Genomic DNA, 18,445 nt, shown 5'->3' with positions numbered 1-18,445 from the left:
ACTTTCCATGCCTCAAATGTGATATTGCAGCAGCAATATCGTGAAAAGGGTTTTCAGAAATATTCTGAACTAATCTCATGTCTTTTGGTGGCTGGGCAACATAATGCTCTTTTAATGAAAAATCATGAAGCTCGTCCCACTGGAGCTGCTCCATTACCGGAGGCAAATGTGGTGGAAGCACGTGATCAATCTGAAGTAAAAAGAGATGATCATCGGGGATATAATAATGCACGGGGACATGGCAAAGATAAAAGACGATACACAAATCGTCAAGGTGGTGGTTATAATAAAAGGGAGAACAACATGAATTCTCAAAATAACCCCTCAAAAAGTAATTGTCGTCGTTGTGGCATGAAAGGCCATTGGAAGAATGAATGTCGCACACATGAACATTTTGTAAGGCTCTATCAAAATTCCTTTAAAAAGAAAGGAAATAAAAGTGGTGCTTCCTCTTCCAATGCTCGAGCTGAGTCACATATGACTCTTAAAGATGATGATAAGCCGGGAACATCTCAGAAGTATGATAAGGATGTTGAAGCAAATTTGGCTTTAAAGGATGATGTTTTTGATGGCCTTGGTGACATTACTCATATGGAAGTTGATGACTTCTTTGGAGATCGAAACTGATGTTTGATCTTTTAGCTGGGGAATGAAGTCTGTTAATATTACTTATGTATTTTTAATTATTATGTTATTCATATTGAAGTATTTAAATTTTCGTTGTTAATTTTGTTTCTTCCTTCTTTTAATGTATTTTATTTTAATGAAAATTAATAGAAATCCCCAGTTGTCAGTTGGATTCAAGATGATTAATGGAGATGTATGCCTTCTTGATAGTTCTACAACACATACAATATTAAAAGAAAAGAAATATTTTTCTAATTTGGTTATGAAAATGGCATATGTCAACACAATATCAGGTAGTACAAAATTAATTGAGGGCTCTGGAAGAGCGACCTTATTACTACCTGGAGGGACAATATTAAGCATTGATAATGCATTATATTGTAGTAAGTCTCAAAGAAACTTATTAAGTTTCAAAGTTATTCGCCAAAATGGCTATCATGTTGAGACGGCTAATGAAGGAAAGGTTGAATACCTTTACATTACTACAATTAATGTAGAGAAGAAAATTGTGCATGAAAAATTACCTGCATTTTCTTCTGGGTTGTACTATACAAGTATAAGTACAGTTGAATCACATGCCGTAGTAAACAAAAGGTTTACTAATTTTAATGATTTTATCATTTGGCATGACCGGTTGGGCCATCCCGGATTTAATATGATGCGCAAAATCATTGAGAATTCACATGGGCACACCTTAAAGAGCCCAAATATCCTTCAATCAAAGGAATTCTCTTATGTTGCTTGTTCTCAAGGAAAGTTGATCATTAAACCATCAACAGTTAAGGTTGGAATTGAGTCCCCTGCGTTTCTGGAACGTATACAGGGTGATATATGTGGACCAATTCAACCTGCATGTGGACCCTTTAAATATTATATGGTCTTGATAGATGCTTCTACAAGATGGTCACATGTGTGTTTATTATCAACTCGCAACATGGCTTTTGCGAGATTGCTGGCTCAAATAATAAGATTGAAAGCACAATTTCCTGACTATACAATAAAGACAATCCATCTAGATAATGCTGGTGAGTTTACATCTCAGGCATTTAATGATTGTTGTATGTCTACTGGTATAACAGTTGAACATCGAGTTGCGCATGTTCACACTCAAAACGGTCTAGCAGAATCATTGATTAAACGTCTGCAATTGATAGCTAGACCATTACTAATGAGAACAAAGTTATCTGTGTCTATGTGGGGGCATGCTATTTTGCATGCAGCAGCACTTATGCGCATAAGGCCGACCAATTATCATGAATTCTCCCCATTACAATTGACTTTTGGTCAAGAGCCAAACATTTCCCATCTTAGAATTTTTGGATGTGCGGTGTATGTCCCAATTGCTCCACCACAACGCACAAAGATGGGGCCCCAAAGAAGGTTGGGGATATATGTTGGGTATGAATCTCCTTCAATCATAAAATATTTGGAGCCTATGACTGGAGATTTATTTAAGGCAAGATTTGCTGATTGTCATTTTGATGAATCAGTATACCCAACATTAGGGGGAGAACATAAGTCGTTGGGAAAAGAGATAGATTGGAATTCATCAACTCTATCTCATCTGGATCCTCGAACAAACCAATGTGAGCAAGAAGTTCAAAGAATAATTTATTTGCAGAACATTGCAAATCAGCTACCAGATGCATTTACTAATCTTCCAAGGATTACTAAATCGCATATTCCAGCTGTTAATGCTCCAGTTCGAGTTGATATCCCGACGGAACAAATTGTTAAGGCAAATGAGTCTAGACCACATTTAAAGCGTGGTAGACCAATTGGTTCCAAGGATAAAAATCCTCGAAAGAGAAAAGGAATAAATGATCAAGATAATCATGGGTTGAAAGAAATTTCTCAAGATGAGACCCAAGTGATAACACATGATGATGAGGAGGTTCGAACTTCTGAAAATAATGAAATTTCAATGAATTATGTCTCGACGAGAAAGTTGTGGAACCGAAATAATGTTGTGATTGACAACATATTTGCCTATAATGTTGCTATTGAAATAATGCAACAAGATGAAGATTTTGAGCCAAAATCTGTTCACGAATGTAGACAGAGAAATGATTGGCCAAAATGGAAGGATGCAATTCAAGCTGAATTGGCTTCACTAGAAAAACGTGAAGTTTTTGGACCGATAATCCGAACACCTGAAGGTATCAAGCCAGTGGGGTACAAATGGGTTTTTGTACGAAAAAGAAATGAGAAAGGTGAAGTCATGAGATATAAGGCCCGACTCGTTGCTCAAGGTTTTTCTCAAAGACCTGGCATTGATTATATGGAGACATATTCTCCAGTGGTAGATGCAATCACCTTCAGATATCTCATAAATCTGGCAGTTCATGAAAAACTTGAAATGCGTCTAATGGACGTTGTCACAGCCTATCTATATGGCTCATTGGACCACAACATTTTCATGAAAATTCCTGAAGCATTCAAAGTGCCTGAAGCATACAAAGATTCAAGAGAAACTTGTTCAATAAAGCTTCAGAAATCTCTGTATGGATTGAAACAATCAGGAAGGATGTGGTACAATCATCTGAGTGAATATTTGTTAAAGAAAGGGTACAAAAATGACCCGATTTGTTCCTGCATTTTCATTAAACGGTCGAGGTCTGAATTTGTAATAATAGTTGTGTATGTTGATGACTTGAACATCATTGGCACTCATAAAGAGCTTTTAGAAACTGTTGAGTGCCTGAAAAAAGAATTTGAAATGAAAGATCTCGGCAAGACAAAATTTTGTCTTGGCCTACAGATTGAGAATTTGTCAAATGGAATACTTGTTCATCAATCAACGTACACAGAAAAGATACTAAAGCGTTTTTACATGGATAACTCACATCCATTGAGTACTTCAATGGTGGTAAGATCGCTTGACATCAATACAGATCCATTTCGACCTCAAGAGAATGATGAAGAACTTCTTGGTGATGAAACTCTTTATCTTAGTGCGATCAGGGCACTAATGTACCTTGCTAACAATACTCGACCAGATATCTGTTTTGCAGTAAGTCTACTGGCAAGATTCAGTTCCCCCCAACAAAAAGACATTGGAATGGTGTTAAACACATATTTCGATATCTTCGAGGGACCATGGACATGGGTTTATTCTATTCCAATGAATCCAAATCAGAACTGATTGGTTACGCAGATGCAGGGTATTTATCAGATCCGCATAAAGCTCGATCACAAACAGGCTATTTGTTTACATGTGGAGACACGGCAATATCTTGGCGATCAATGAAGCAAACATTGGTAGCCACTTCTTCAAATCATGCAGAAATAATAGCCATCCATGAAGCAAGTCGAGAGTGCGTCTGGTTGAGATCAATGACCCATCATATTCAGGAAATGTGTGGTTTTTCTTTGAAAAAGAATATACCAACCACAATGTACGAAGATAATGCTGCATGTATAGCTCAATTGAAAGGAGGATACATCAAAGGAGACCGGACAAAGCATATCTCACCAAAGTTCTTTTTCACGCATGATCTTCAACAAAATGGTGAGATAGAAGTTCAACAAATTCATTCAAGTGATAATCTTGCTGATTTATTCACTAAGGCATTGCGAACATCAACGTTTGAGAAGTTGAGATACAAGATTGGAATGCGCCGTCTCCGAGATATCAAGTAAAGTTTTCATCAGGGGGAGCGAAATACGCGTTGTACTCTTTTCCTTAACTATGGTTTTGTCCCAAGTTGGGTTTTCCTGGTAAGGTTTTTAACGAGGCAACATTCAAAGCGTATTATGAGATATGTGTACTCTTTTTCCTTCACTAGGCTTTTTCACATTGAGTTTTTCCTAGTAAGGTTTTAACGAGGCACATAATCTATGGATATCCAAGGGGGAGTGTTGTAAATCCATAGTGGATGAGTTAACCTGGATCAATTGTCTCCTTCATAATTTGAGAGTTCCTCCAACTCTCCATATTTATGTTCATCCAATGGACCAAACCTCTCTCTGGTCCATCGCATCATAAACTTCGGGGCAAGTTGGGTCTCGTTTCTCTCCCCTCCAACTCGGGGGTAGGGCGGTTGGAATGATCATGAAAATTAGGTCTAATTTAAATGTCCAAGTTGTCGCTAAATTCAAGTCTCATCTGAAGAGTAAAGAGGAACAGGTCACAAGAAATCATACAGTCAAATTCGGCCTAATGTTCAAGACTCAACATTCAGATCAATATTCTCAATCAAGAAAGCCCACACACTCGTGGCCCATTACATTTCATCATTTTTTATACATAGCATAAGATTCTTTTCTTAGATGTTTCTTCTAGAATTTGTATAGGTGTGCGAAGTTTGTTAGCTCTTTAGATTATTTTACATTTTCTGTCATTTTTTATTAGTATAAATAGTTGCTCTTTCTTCAATAAAAAATACTCAAAAAAAATTTCACATTTTGCCTTCATTGTTTCTTCTAATCTTCCTACAAAAATTAAATTTATAAAACAAAATCAATTAACCGAACAAGGAACGTCGTTTAATATTTTCTTACATCATATCAAGAAGATTAAGACCACATAATCATAATTTATCCACTCATCTTCAACTCCGAATACACACAACTTACAAGTACCTAATTATGGGCTCGTTTGGTCATAGATTTTTCATATAATATTTGTGAAAAAATTTGGCAAATAGTGTTTGTTCATATAATTTGTCATTATTTGACAAATATCACAAATTTTCAATATTAGTTTTTTCTAGTATTTTGGTCAAATCTCATTATTTGGGATCTTTTGAAAATTAAAATTTTACACCAAATTTTTATCTTTTACAAAAACACTTTCTGTAGTAGTTGTTTGCGTTATATTACATAGTTTGTTTGCGTGAACACCTAAGTACTGATGAAATAGTCAGTGACTATGAAAGTGATGATATGGTGATTGACGAAAATGATGAACAATCGGCTCAGGGTAACAAAGTTATGTGCTTTGTTTACTTCACGATATATGAAATTATGTTTGTTGCACTCATTCAAAACTACCACATTGCTCTAGTGTCATGGACACTACTTATTATATGTTGCAACAAAGATTCAGTTGACTTGTAACACAAATTTATGGTTAGTTTTTTTTTAAAAAAAAACTTACGAGTATAAATTATATTTTTCTAAAAATGTGAAATATATCTCCTAAATACTATTGACAAATACATTGTGAAATTTCACCTAAATAATACTTATCAAGAATATTTAAAAATTCTATAACCAAATGCTAGCCAGTTACGTGTATGCTAGTAAAAAGTAGGTAGTTGATATCAAATAATCAAAATGAGACATTAATTAATAATTCAAATGGCTAATACACGTCCAATTTTTTACGATGATTTGTCTGTTTTCCTAAAAAAAAAAAAGGATACAATCTAGCAAAATAAATTAATAAAAGATTTATGTTTTTTTAATAAGAAAAAAAATCATGAGAAATGGGTGCACGTCGTTAATTTCTCTACACACCCACTCCCACTCATACATTCTGATGAAGTCGTCGTCTTTATTAATTTATTTATTAATAATTACGTATTATTATTTAATATGTAAAAGTTATTTATTTGTTTATTCTTTTTATTTATTTTAATGTTTCTTATAATCCCTACTCCCTCCTTTTAGATTATATATTGTATTTCTGTTTTACATGTTAATTTTGTTTGTATGAGCTCGTTTATATTAGAGGAGGCTAAAATTGAAATTTAATTAAAAATAAAATTTAGATTTCATAAAGATTTATTCGTAAAATAATGTTGAATTTATTTTATTTTTTTTTATATATTTCTTAAAAAGAATTAATTACACTCGTAAAGATATAATTCTTTTCATTAATTATCTGAGAAAAAATAATTAATCTTATTTCAACTTTTCGTAAAATCTCATATTTTGATCAACATTATAACTGATGATAGAGCTAAAATTTCATTAAAAAGTCTTAAAATTTGACGAAGTAAACATATATTCCTAAAAGTTACTTTGCTTCTTGTTATAATATGTTATTTATTGTGTTTTAACCTTTAATTATCACACTATTTTACTATTAATGTTTTCTTATTAATTTCCTTATTAAATTGTCATTCATATAAGGAGTTATAGGAAAAAGATAGACGATAATTAAATATAAAGATTCGTTGAAAACACATACGATATCATGCAATTCTGATATGCGAAATCAATTTGAGAAAATATATGGTACTACAGGAATTTGATATAAAAAAGAAATTTAAACTTTTACGACTCTTGAAATGAGAGTCTTTTGAAAATTATTTTTCTTCACGATAATTAGAGTAATATTTTATTTTAGTTATTACATATAGAAAACTTGATTAAAAGCAAATAAAACAAAAATAAAAACAAAAGATATTTCAGACAACAAAATTCTAAAAAAGCTGTTAAACATACTGAGTGCTCAACAATACCACCAAAAAAAATTCAAAAAAGCAAAAGTAAGAAAGAGAGAGAAAAAAAATCATTAATAAAAGTCTCCGGCACCGGCAATGTCGTCGGTACCGACTCTCCGGCGAGCAGAGTACTGTTGAGTTGAGCTGAAAAAGGAAGAAGGAAATGCGTGAAACTGTGAAAAAACCTTGTGTTGTTGCTGCTGCTACTGTTGCTGTTGCTGTTGGTACTACCATGACGAAGAAAACTAGTCCGGAAGAAGATGGGGACGTGATAATCATCCCTCCGTTGTGTACATCAGCTAATCGGTCAAGATTACAAGCTGGGTCACGTCGCATTACGCCGACGAATGATGATATGGCTGAGCTCCGGCAGCTTCCGAACGGAGATCTGTATACTGGGACATTTTTGGGAAAAGTGCCTCATGGTAATGGGAAGTATTTATGGTCTGATGGGTGTATGTATGAAGGTGAGTGGAGAAGAGGGAAGGCGAGTGGTAAAGGGAAGTTTTCGTGGCCTTCAGGGGCAACTTATGAAGGAGATTTTAAGGATGGGAGAATGGATGGGTATGGTACGTTTATCGGAGCTGATGGGGATACGTATAGGGGTTGGTGGGCAGCAGATCGGAAACATGGGTTTGGGGAGAAGTTATATGCTAATGGGGATTTGTATGTTGGTTCTTGGAAGTGGAATTTGCAAGAAGGGGAAGGGAGGTATGTTTGGGGAAATGGGAATGAGTATATTGGAGAATGGAGAAAAGGTGTTATGTTTGGTAAAGGGGTTTTGATTTGGGCAAATGGGAAAAGATATGAAGGGGATTGGGATAATGGGATGCCTAAAGGAAATGGTGTTTTTAGTTGGCCTGATGGTAGGACTTGTTATACTAGTGGTTCATGGGGTGATAGTAATTCATCCAAACAAGAATTTAGTACTGGTGGTGGTAATGGTGGTAATGGTGGTCAGGTTCTAAGGAGATCTTCTGTGACAATGAATGTGCGCGAAAGGAATGTTAATTTACCGAGGATTTGCATATGGGAATCTGATGGTGAAGCAGGAGATATTACTTGTGACATTGTTGACAATAGGGAGGCTTCTTCTATGTTTGTTCCTAGGAATGATGATGACGAGGACGAGGATGATGATGATGATGATGATGAAGAGAGTGAGAGTTCCGAAGGAGATGAAAGTGGGGATTTTCGGAAGAGTCCTTGCCACTCTGAAGTTGTGGAAATGAAGAAGCCGGGGCAACTAATAACCAAGGGACATAAGAATTATGATTTGGTGCTTAGTCTTCAGCTAGGTATTAGGTAAAGCTGCCTCTTATTGCTCTCTTCAGCATTTAGTTCATATTTTTTGCATTTTAAGAACCTTATGTAGTTGGTTATGTATTCATGTATATGCACATATGCAGGTATTCTACTCAGAAGCACGCCTCAATTACCCGAGAACCAAAGAATGGGGATTTTGATCCTAATGAGAAGTTCTGGACAAGGTTTCCACCTGAGGGTTCCAAATCCACACCACCCCATCAGGTTGTGGACTTCAAATGGAAGGACTACTGTCCCGTGGTTTTCAAGTATGTTTAGTGGGATCCCAGATCCAGTCTTTTCTATCTTGTAGTAGAAGAGATTGAATTGTTGTTATTGTTTAGCCATTATTGGTTTTCAATATTGGCACTGCTGGTATGTGGTTGAGCTAAGTACAACATTATATTAATTGCTGTCTCCTTTTCATTAATGTTGTTAGGAATCTTAGGGAGTTGTTTGGAATAGATCCAGCTGAATACATGCTAGCTATCTGTGGAAGTGATGCACTTAGGGAACTGTCTTCCCCTGGGAAAAGTGGCAGCAACTTCTATCTAACTCAAGATGACCGATTTATCATCAAAACTTTGAAAAAGTCGGAAGTTAAGGTCAGTGACTGCAAGCAGCTCAATATCTTTTAGGGTAGGAACGAAGAGAGACAGCTGTAGTTATTTGAATGAGGCACACTGATCGATATATCACTTACACTCTTGCTTTACTCTTTAGCAACACATTGATGGTTGAGAAAATAGGATTGCTTTTATTGATTTTCCATGTTGCTCAGGTGTTCATTAGAATGCTTCAAAGTTATTATCGGCATGTTCGTCAGTACCGAAGCTCCTTGGTGACAAAGTTTTTTGGTGTACACTGTGTTAAAATGGTTGGATGTCAAAAGGTATGTTTGAAATCCCTTTAATGCTATATAATATCTGGAGTTCTGAAGAAGATCATGTATAGTTTCCTCATGCAGTCATTTCCTTGGAGTTCTTACATTCTCTTATTCAATGTATAAACCAGACACGTTTTGTTGTTATGGGGAACCTGTTCTACTCTGAACGCGTGATCCATAAGCGTTTTGATTTAAAGGGATCCTCGTATGGCCGTACAACTGATAAGCCAGGAGGAGAGGCCGATGAGACTACGACGCTTAAAGACCTTGATCTCAACTTTGTCTTTCAATTGCGACAATCTTGGTATAAAGAGCTTATAAGGTGATAAATACCTTTGTCCAATTTTCTTTTGTTGTTGTCTTTATATTTATAGAATCTGACTTTATTCTTGTGGTTCTCAGGCAAATTGATATAGATTGTCAGTTTCTGGAAGCTGAGAATATCATGGATTACAGTCTTTTGATTGGTGTTCATATCTGCAATTATAGTAACAACGGCGAGATGAATTTGTCACCTTCTGGTAACAATTCTGCAAACTTTTCTACATCCAGATTGCAATTGTTACATCTTTTTTCTGCTTCATAATATACTTTTTGTGCAACTTGGTCACATGACTCCTGAAAATACTCACTTGTATACTGTTAGGCAAAGCTGATGCTCAAGATTATTGCTTATGTGATGCAGAAAGTCCTGATAAGGGACTGATCATTGACAAAAGGTATGCCCTGTATGCTTTCTTCTTTGGTTCCCCAACTTTAAAGGTGTTATCTCAATCTTTTCCAATCAATATAAGAAATTCTATAGTATGGAAATCTGAACACTGGGTAGGCATGTCCTCTTCTGATACCAAAAAGCACTTCATTTTCAAAAAGTGTTCAACTGTAGTTTCTAATTCTTCTCTTCATGCTTGACCAGCATTAAGGAACAAATATGAAATATGCTTACAGAGACCTACCTCAGCAATGTGGAATTTTATTTAATTTGCCTCCATTCTCGCTATGTGCTTGATACACAGATACGTTCAAGCACTGTTGTAGTCATTCATCTACTTCTCTTTCTTGCACATGCAAACATACTTTTGGTCGTAGTACCAGAATCCAACAAGTGAAATGTTGGTACTTAAAATACATTGTTCATCATGGTGCACCTATTTAAGATCCTTGAATAATTAAAGAACCTTTAAGATTGACATTTGTTCCTTAACCGCTGAACTGTGGATGCTTGTATATAAATGTGTCAAGTTTTTAACTACTTGATGCTTGAACTGTCCAAGCATCAAGGTAACTTGGGATTTTGTTATACAAATAATATCTCTTAAGAGAAAAGAAGTTATACAAATATCCTCTATATACATATCATAAGGTCTTGGTTATGATAGCAAAGACTTCTAAGTTTGGAACCTTTATTGATCACTCGTTGAATATAAGCTGCTGCTTGTGTAGCTTCTGCTGTTCTGCATAAACTTTCTACCTTTATCAGCGAATTTGTGTGGTTAATAAGTTGTTGTTTGATTTCTATATCCCATGGTGTAGTTAATCTTTTAACCATGATCAACACCTTGCATGTGGATTTTATCATATCCTATGAATTCATTATTTTTCAAATTTGAAGTAGCAATGCAAATAAAACCTCTTTCGGAAATTGCAAGAATGTTAAGAATTTCAACATGGCTCTTGTGTTGTCTCAGGAACTCTCCTATAAGTTCAGCTGCAAATGTGCCTGCAAGGGCAATGTGTGTGACAAGGAGTGGAAGTGAGTCAACTTCTGAACAGGGTGGCTGTGAGGCTAATAATGCTATCCTTTGCCTGGGCATCATTGACATTCTTCAAGATTATGATATCAGCAAAAGACTAGAACATGCATACAAGTCATTTCAGGTGGATCCCACTTCTATATCTGCTGTTGACCCAAAGCTCTACTCTAAAAGATTTCGGGATTTTATAAGTAGAATCTTTAAAGTAGACGAAGGGTAAGGAGCATGGGAAGAGTATGTAGATAAGCATATGGAGACGGGCAAGTGAGATACAAGACGAGACTGGAATTAGTTGAATCGGTTAACGCCCTTGTTTACTGATTATATGATGACTGGTTTTTGTGAAGATCTTGGCCATTGGTAAAGTGTGAATGAATGGTCTGATGAAGTTGTTGATGCCCAATTTTATTTTATCCCCTTTCCCTCCCTTGCTATATATGTCAAGGATGATCAAGCTAGGTAAGTTATGTATATCATTTTTTATTTTTTTTCTCTCTTTTCCCCCATCCTTTTGGTCACTCTCTAGTTGAGTTGAGTGAACATGAAGATTTTGATCAAATGTACAGTAAAGGAAATCTTTTTTGTTAGTATTTGTAGTTACTGTGTTCCACGACGAAATTTAAAGCTTAGTTTCCTTGTTTGATTTGTGTTAGCAATGGCTTGTAGATTAAGGGAAGTTGAAGAAGTGTGTTATCTATCATTTGTTTTGTGTTTATGGCTATTTATTTTACATATTTATTACATGTACGTTAGAAGGGTATGAATGATCCTAAAGTATAACGGAAGGTGAACTTATGATATCTCATGTTGAATGCTTCGTTTTTGAAGAGTCCGAACAACTTTATGAGTGATTTAGACTCATAAGCATCTAAACACTCCCCTGTGAAAACCAGCAACTTTTCTGTAACTAAAAGATAAAAGAGTTGCTCTTAAATTTGTATCATATGTAAAAGAATTGAAAAAATTACAACTTATATTTATACTCTTTTCTACTGCCTCACACAATAGGTGCAAACATCATATTACAACTAAAGTTTCCAAACAGTAATATAACTAACATATTGAACTAAAAAAGCAGATTTACTCTGTGTCATTCGGACTCTTCAAAAATACTGTCAAAAAGTGTGTTGGATCTTTCCAAAGCTATGCATTTTTGGAAAACCAGACACGACTGTGCCAACATTTTTGGAGTGTTCGAGCAACGTTTGATTAGTGCTATCTTGGACCAGAAACTTGCTGTGAAGACATATAAGAGAAGGAATTGTAAGAGCTACTAGTAGTACTGCTAAGGTTCCTGTTTTGTTGATGCAACTCAAACACATTAACCTCTTGATCCCCACCGATCATTGATGCTTCAGTGAATCTACGACCATAAAATCGCAGAAAATTGAGTGATTGAACCTGTGGCGTAGCCAAAGGAAACACGCCTTCTAACATGCCAACGACATTGGCCATTGTTGGTCTCAGAGTTGGCTCTTCATGCAAACAACACAAAGCCACACGTACTAGCTTCTCGACTTCCTCACTTTTGACATTCCCCAGAACGCGAGGATCCACAAGCTCCAGGTACTTTTTCTGTTCATGCATTTCCAACGCGAATAATGGGAAGTAGATTGACTGATTTGCTGAGGCAAGAGACGATGGAGAAAGCCTATTCATTTCACTACTTTCACTTTGAGAAGTAGTGTCATTTGGTGGTTGAAACGAGGAGTTCTTCTTCCCTCGTACTATTTCTAGTAGCACCATTCCATAGCTGTAGACATCTGATTTCTCCGTTATGGCTGAGCTAGTCAGCCATTCGGGAGCTAAGTAGCCTCGAGTTCCTCTCATTGTGGTAAACCAACTAGACTGCTCAGAATTAAGAAGCTTGGAAAGCCCGAAATCTGATATCTTTACTTGCAGGTTGTCATGGAGGAGTATGTTCTCTGGCTTCACATCACAATGTATGATCTTCTGCTCACAACCACCATGCAGGTAAGCAAGCCCACGTGCTGTTCCAAGTGCGATTTCATATCTGGTATGCCAATCTAAGGCAGGTCCGTGTCCAAAAAGGGTCCGATCCAATGAGCCTCGATTCATATATTCATACACCAGAAACCTTTCTCCCCTATGTGCACAAAACCCTTTCAAACTGACCAAATTAACATGGTGAACTCTCCCAATAATCGCGATTTCAGTGCAAAACTCCCTATTTCCGTGAGCCCCGAGAGCATTCATCTTCTTGACAGCAACAACAGCTCCATTAGAAAGAGTACCTTTATATACTGTTCCAAATCCACCAGTACCAATTTGATTTCTAAAACACTCCGTGGCTACCCGAATCTCCTCATGATCAAATTTAACAGGCAACCCCAGTATGGAAATGTTATCAAGATCAGCAGATGAAGAAGAATCCGTTCGTCTAATCTCTTTCCCTGAAATCTGCATCAATCTTTTTCTTCTCATCAACCACATAATCCCAGCCATCATCACAATGATCAGGAAAAGCCCAGAAGAAGGAAGTAAAACCAAAGCAACAACAGGTAATCTTGACCTCTTGTCACTTGAGTTGTCATTTGGATCAAATGATGACGGTTCAGAAATGACCTTAACGTATCCCAATCTACCTCTTCCATTACCAGAATCCGAGCCCCTCAAAATCGATCCAAGAAAATTTTCAATCATATAACATGACCCCGACGATTGATCATGAAAAACACTCAAGCAAGAACAGTTCTTAGAACAAAGATCTTGACAAGCAGATACATTAACACCACGCTTCACAGGTTCAATAAAATCATTAGCAAAATAGTCCAAACCATTCTCTAGCCTCAAGTACGAAACACGATTTCCCAATTCAGTAACACTCATATTCAAAGAAGCATTACAAGAAACTGGCATTACCAAATTTCTATCAACTGGAGCACAACTACCATTCACCTCAGAACTAACACGAAATCCCGGTGGGCAAGAACATCTCCCCTCATCACAAACTCCAAGCTTCTTGCAAGTGAAAGCAACACGACAACTATCAATAGGACTATCGAATTCAGACATCCAATTTCCGTTACTAAATCGTTTGACACTGAAATGTCCATTCTCTTCCAATTTCGCAATCCTAAAATCAGGATCTTTCAGCTCATCCAAATTAACCTGAATCACTCTGTCCGTTCCATTCCCCCCTAAAAGGAACAACCCGTTGCTACTGATCATCATATACTCCACCGGAGTATATGCATCAGTAAAAGCCTTTGGTTCCATACTTAACTTCCAATAAGTCTTTTCATTCCATTGTAACATTGCATCATTCTCTACCACAACAAGTTCATAATTGCCTTTACCAAGTTCATCTTCTTTCACTGAACTAACCAACGATTTCCCAACAGGCAATCGTTGGCCTACAACGATTGTATCTGTCGGAGAATCAAAACTTTCCCACACACTCTTATTAAAAGCATCAACCAACACCAAGTTTCCTGATTCAAGAAGCTGCATTGAAGTAACAGAACCACTAGTACTACTACGCTTCGCAGACCAAACGGTGTCACCTGAATCATCAAAAAGAGTAAGGCCATCAACAGAAAGGCGCAACTCACCTGAATCAGATACAGGCACATCGCGATTTGCTGACCAAACAACTACATGTGATTCCGAGTGAACGATGACAAAGTAATAGGATCTTTCTTGGGGTTTTGTGTTTGTAATTGCTGCTTTAAAAGTTCCATTTGGTGATGACAAGAATGATCCTGAAGTATCAATGAACTTGAAATTTGAAGCAGTGAAATTTGGAGTTAATGGTTGAAGAGAAAGAGGACCAGAGTGTACAATAAAACAAGATAACAAAAGGGTAACAATGAATAGCAAGAAAGATGATCCCATCCTCTTAACAACAATGCAAACTTGAAAAAAAATCAGTTCTTGAAATCAAGAATCTTTTTGCATACCATACCAAGTTGCATTTTCTTACTCTTTTACGTCTTCTTATACACCGTACGTAAAGTAGCGAGTCAACCTACTTTACCTACTTGAAAAATGAGAACACAAAACGAATCAGAGCAACAAAAAGCTGAATCTCAGTTGATCTTGGTAGCTATATAAAATGAAATTGGAGCAACAACAAAGTGTTGAATATTCAATTGGTCACAATAACCAAGATATCTCAGCGGATCCTGACACCAAAATTACTCTATCAAAATGATTTTTTGTTCATAGAGCAAGAAAATGAAACGGAGCAACAAAAAACTGAATCTCAGTTGATCTTGGTAGCAAGGCTTACTATATCAAATGGAATTGGAGCAACATCAATTGGTCACTATTACCAAAATATCTCAATGGATTCTGACAAAAAGATTACTCTATCGAAAATGTTTTTTTGTTCATTGGAGCAACTAAGTACTTGAATCTCAATTGGTAACGGAAATCAAGAATATCTCTCAGTGGATCGTGACAGCAAGACTACACATATCAAAATGTTCTCTTTGGAGCAACAACGAGCTAAATTTCAGTTGATCGCGATAGGAAGCTACTCTACCACCTAACATACAAGTGGATTGTACTAGCAAGGTCACTCTGCTACTTACAATATCTTTTTCGAGTTTGTAAATTTTGATTTAAGACAAACTCAAAAAAGTCATAACATAACTTTTTGGTTGTGCTTCTTCAATGGTATGACTATAATTTCCATAATTGAAATTGAAAAAAAAATGGTTCTTTTTTCTTTGTGTTGATTTGTTCACAATTACTATGTCATTGTTAGTAAACAGATAGTTGTTGAAGATGGAGACTCTTCTTTTAATTAAATATTTTAATTTTTTTTAGAGTATTTGTGCTTGTTGACTTATGTACACAATATGCAAGTTGAGGGCGGCGCATATTATATTCAAACTATAATAAAAATTTTTTTTATCTATCGACTAATTTAAATTTGTATCAATAATAACATTTAAATTTTATGAGTTTTAAAGATTTATCACTCGCCTCACAATTCGTAGCTCGTTACATAATATAGTATAACAGAAAAATGGATAAGTATCTCCTGGAGTATGACCGAAATTTCAGAGACACCCCTTAACTAAACTAAGGTCTTATTACCCCATAAACTTATTTTTCTGGTAATTTTGTGTATCTTTTTGGCTTACATGGCATCCAAATATCTTCCACGCATCTCAATTGCATGGAATCACGGAGTGTGTCACGTAAGACAAAATGTACACAAAATTACAAAAAAAAAATTAAAGATTCAGGGATTAATAGAACCTTAGTTTAGTTAAGGTGTGTCTCTGAAATTTCGGTCATAATCTAGGGGATATTTATATATTTTCCCTAATATAATTTGTATTCCTCTCCTTATTAGTTAGAAACAAATCTAATATTTAAAGTTTACGAGTTTTAAAGAGTCTTCACTCGTCTTAAGCTTATGTAATTTATTGTTAGACTAATTTTGAGTAGGGAAAAGGGTCTGATATACCCCTCAACTTTGTCATTTAGAGCTGATATACCCCTTGTTATGAAAGTGGCTCATATATACCCCTACTTGTAAACAAATGGCTCACATATACCCTTTTCCTCTAACGGAAATGAAAAAAAAAAAAATTTAATCTAAATTTTTATTTTTTTTCTAAAAAATATAGTCCCATATGAGTAAATTTGATCCTCGTCAAACATATTTTTTTTGACTTTTTTTTGTTTCAATGACTAATTTATAATTATTATTTTGATAATCAAATTTAGTTATGTTTCACTAATATTCTTGTAAAACTTATTGTAGATGACCAAATTTTTTTTTTCGAATACGAAATTAAATTACAATACACACAAAAAAAATAGTTAAATCTTTTTTTCTTTAAACTAAAAAATAAAAGAAAAAAATAAAATAGGAATAAGAAACTCAAATAATTATAATAAAAGAAGTCAAAAAATAATTTATGTATGAAGAAAATTAAAATATACCTTAAACTTTGATAGAAGAATCATATATACCACTAAATAATTTTTTAAAAAAAATTAGAAGTAATAAATATAAATTTAAAACTAATTTTTTAACTTCCGTTAAATGAAGGGTATATGTGAGCCATTTTGTAACGGCAGGGGTATATGTGAGCCGTTTGTATAACGGTAAAGGCATATATGAGCCACTTTTATAATGAGGGTATATCAGCTCCAAATGACAAAGTTGAGGGGTATATCAGACCCTTTTCCCTTTTGAGTAACACTATTGATTATTATGGGATGAAATGTATTTCCAATTGATAAAAGTGGGGTTTATTTATGCTATTGAATCCTATTATATGTATATATTTAGGAAAATTTTTTTGATGTGATTTTGATTAAAGTTATTAATATTATGTATGTGACTGATCTAATTATGATAGAGGGATCTTTATGATTTCATCGTATTTTTAGTGGTAGAATTAAAATAATTAAATTATAGTCATACCTTCTAAAATTGAAAAAAAAATCATAATGATTTTAGGGGATATCCTCTAAGCAGTTACAACAACTTATTTATTTATTATGCATTTTGAATTTATTATTATTAGTTCTGTTACAATAATTTAACTATAAGATAAATTATTGTTATTAATTATATATATTACACCATCATTACTACAATTATTAAGTTCAGGTACAGTTTATTGTACCTGTTTTTATAAACAAACTTAATATAAATCGGCATAATAAGTATATAAATATACTTTATTCATTTTTTAAAAAAATATCCATGTTCTATGAATCTATATTAAGTATACATCCAAAAAATGTAACATGCTATATTTTTAATACTTTTTTTTCATGTACTTATTACTCTTCTTATTATCCTCTTTTAAATTTATTTAGAGAAAATGGATAAGTATCCTTAATTTATGTCTCAAATTATAGAGACACACTTATGTTATACTAAGATTTTATTATCAACCTGAAATCATTTTCTATTTCTTTTCGGCTTATGTGGCACTAGTTTGAAAAAAATGTCAACACGCTCGACCCACAATATAGTGCCACGTATGCCGAAAAGATATTGAAAATTATTTCTAAAATAAGTTCGAAAGGATAATAGGGCCTTATTAAAGTATAAGCAGGGGCGAATCTATGTATCAAGGTGGGGGTGCCACGGCACCCAGTGGTCTCAGATGAAATTTTGTATATATATATATATGTCTCTAAAATTTCCGGCATAGGTTGTGGATAGTTGTGCTTTTTTCAATTTACTACTAAAAATAATAAAAGAATAACTGAAATATGATTAGTGCGGAATCAGAATTTATATTAAAAGGTTAAAAACGTAAAATATTTTTAAAATTTTTTTTCCACTTTATAAGAAATAAGCTTTGTATTACATAAATTCAGTATTTCGACCTGATAGATATTCGACACTGAGTAAAAAATAAAAATAAAATTATATATTGTTGAGTTAGATGATGTCAATGTTATGAACAAGTATGACGTATTTTATACTGCTAAATACGAACCCCAGTGATGCCAATTGATTTAACAATAAA

General features: G+C 34.7%; 3 protein-coding genes across 3 annotated transcripts in view; 2 read left to right on the top strand and 1 right to left on the bottom strand.

Moving 5' to 3' along the window:
- The window catches only part of LOC107016459, a 2,054-nt gene extending 1,427 nt beyond the window's left edge, over positions 1-627 (top strand). The window contains exon 2 of the mRNA XM_015216923.1: positions 31-627. Coding sequence (XP_015072409.1) covers positions 31-627 — 597 coding nt within the window. The remainder of the gene's footprint in view (positions 1-30) is intronic.
- Positions 628-7,004: 6,377 nt separating this feature from the next.
- LOC107018345 (phosphatidylinositol 4-phosphate 5-kinase 1-like) lies at positions 7,005-11,667 on the top strand. Its single transcript, XM_015218809.2, has 8 exons — positions 7,005-8,327; positions 8,432-8,596; positions 8,767-8,932; positions 9,109-9,219; positions 9,342-9,535; positions 9,616-9,734; positions 9,860-9,932; positions 10,902-11,667. Exons 1-8 carry the CDS (start codon positions 7,186-7,188, stop codon positions 11,185-11,187), a joined length of 2,256 nt encoding a protein of 751 aa, XP_015074295.1. The 5' UTR covers positions 7,005-7,185; the 3' UTR covers positions 11,188-11,667.
- A 515-nt stretch (positions 11,668-12,182) lies between these two features.
- On the bottom strand, positions 12,183-14,825 carry LOC107016286 (G-type lectin S-receptor-like serine/threonine-protein kinase At5g35370). Its single transcript, XM_015216780.2, has one exon. It carries the CDS (start codon positions 14,823-14,825, stop codon positions 12,183-12,185), a length of 2,643 nt encoding a protein of 880 aa, XP_015072266.1.
- Positions 14,826-18,445: the final 3,620 nt, after the last annotated feature.

Source organism: Solanum pennellii, chromosome 4, assembly GCF_001406875.1.
Source record: "Solanum pennellii chromosome 4, SPENNV200".
Classification (NCBI taxonomy): Eukaryota; Viridiplantae; Streptophyta; class Magnoliopsida; order Solanales; family Solanaceae; genus Solanum; species Solanum pennellii.
This window is presented reverse-complemented; position numbering and strand designations above follow the sequence as displayed.